Below are 1,164 nucleotides of genomic sequence, written 5' to 3'. Positions count from 1 at the left end.
ACTCTACTACTAAACTCGCCCGTGCTGGTCGTCTTATAATCTAGAGCCGGAACTACTCATCCTCTAACAACAGTAGACACTACGCAGTCTACGACCAGAGCAGAAACTACTCTTTCTCCAACAGTAGACACTACGCAGTCTACAGCCAGAGTTGACACTACTCATCCGCTAACAACGGCAGACACTACTCTGTTTTCAATCATATCACAAACTACTCATCCTCTAACAACAGTAGACACTACGCTGTCTACAGTCAGAGCAAAAACTACTCATCCTCTAACAACAGTAGACACTACGCAGTCTACAACCAGAGCAGGAACTACTCATCCTCTAACAACAGTAGGCACTACGCAGTCTACAACCAACCCAGAAACTACTCATCCCCTAACAACGATAGACACTACGCTGTCTACAACCAAAGCAGAAACTACTCATCCTCTAACAACGGTAGACACTACACAGTCTACATCCAGAACAGAAACTACACATCCTTTAACAACATTAGACACTACGCAGTCTACCACCAGAGCAGAAACTACTGGTCCTCTAACAACGGTAGACACTACACTGTCTACAACCAAAGCAGAAACTACTAATCCTCTAACAACGATAGACACTACGCTGTCTACAGCCAGTGCAGAAACTACTCATCCTCTAACAACAGTAGACACTACGCAGTCTACATCCAGAACAGAAACTACACATCCTCTAACAACATTAGACACTACGCAGTCTACCACCAGAGCAGAAACTACTGGTCCTCTAACAACGGTAGACACTACGTTGTCTACAACCAGAGCAAAAACTACTCATCCTCTAACAGCAGTAGACACTACGCAGTTTACCACCAGAGCAGAAACTACTCATCCTCTAACAACAGTAGACACTACGCAGTCTACAACCAGAACAGAAACTAGACATCCTCTAACAACATTAGACACTACGCAGTCTACCACCAGAGCAGAAACTACTGGTCCTCTAACAACGGTAGACACTACACTGTCTACAACCAGAGCAAAAACTACTCATCCTCTAACAGCAGTAGACACTACGCAGTTTATCACCAGAGCAAAAACTGCACTCCCTCTAACAACAGTAGACACTGCACTGTCTACAGCCAGAGCAGAAACTACTCATCTTCTAACAACAGTAGACACTACGCAG

At 44.6% G+C, this 1,164-nt stretch overlaps 1 protein-coding gene across 1 annotated transcript in view; it reads left to right on the top strand.

The window, feature by feature from the left end:
- LOC118432153 (cell wall protein DAN4-like) overlaps positions 1-596 on the top strand; it is a 17,584-nt gene extending 16,988 nt beyond the window's left edge. The window contains exon 3 of the mRNA XM_035843682.1: positions 233-596. Coding sequence (XP_035699575.1) covers positions 233-596 — 364 coding nt within the window. The remainder of the gene's footprint in view (positions 1-232) is intronic.
- Positions 597-1,164: the final 568 nt, after the last annotated feature.

The sequence above is a fragment of the Branchiostoma floridae genome, chromosome 15 (genome assembly GCF_000003815.2).
Source record: "Branchiostoma floridae strain S238N-H82 chromosome 15, Bfl_VNyyK, whole genome shotgun sequence".
NCBI classification, from domain to species: Eukaryota; Metazoa; Chordata; class Leptocardii; order Amphioxiformes; family Branchiostomatidae; genus Branchiostoma; species Branchiostoma floridae.
The sequence above is the reverse complement of the archived record's forward strand: the minus strand, read 5'-3'. Positions and strand labels throughout refer to the sequence as shown.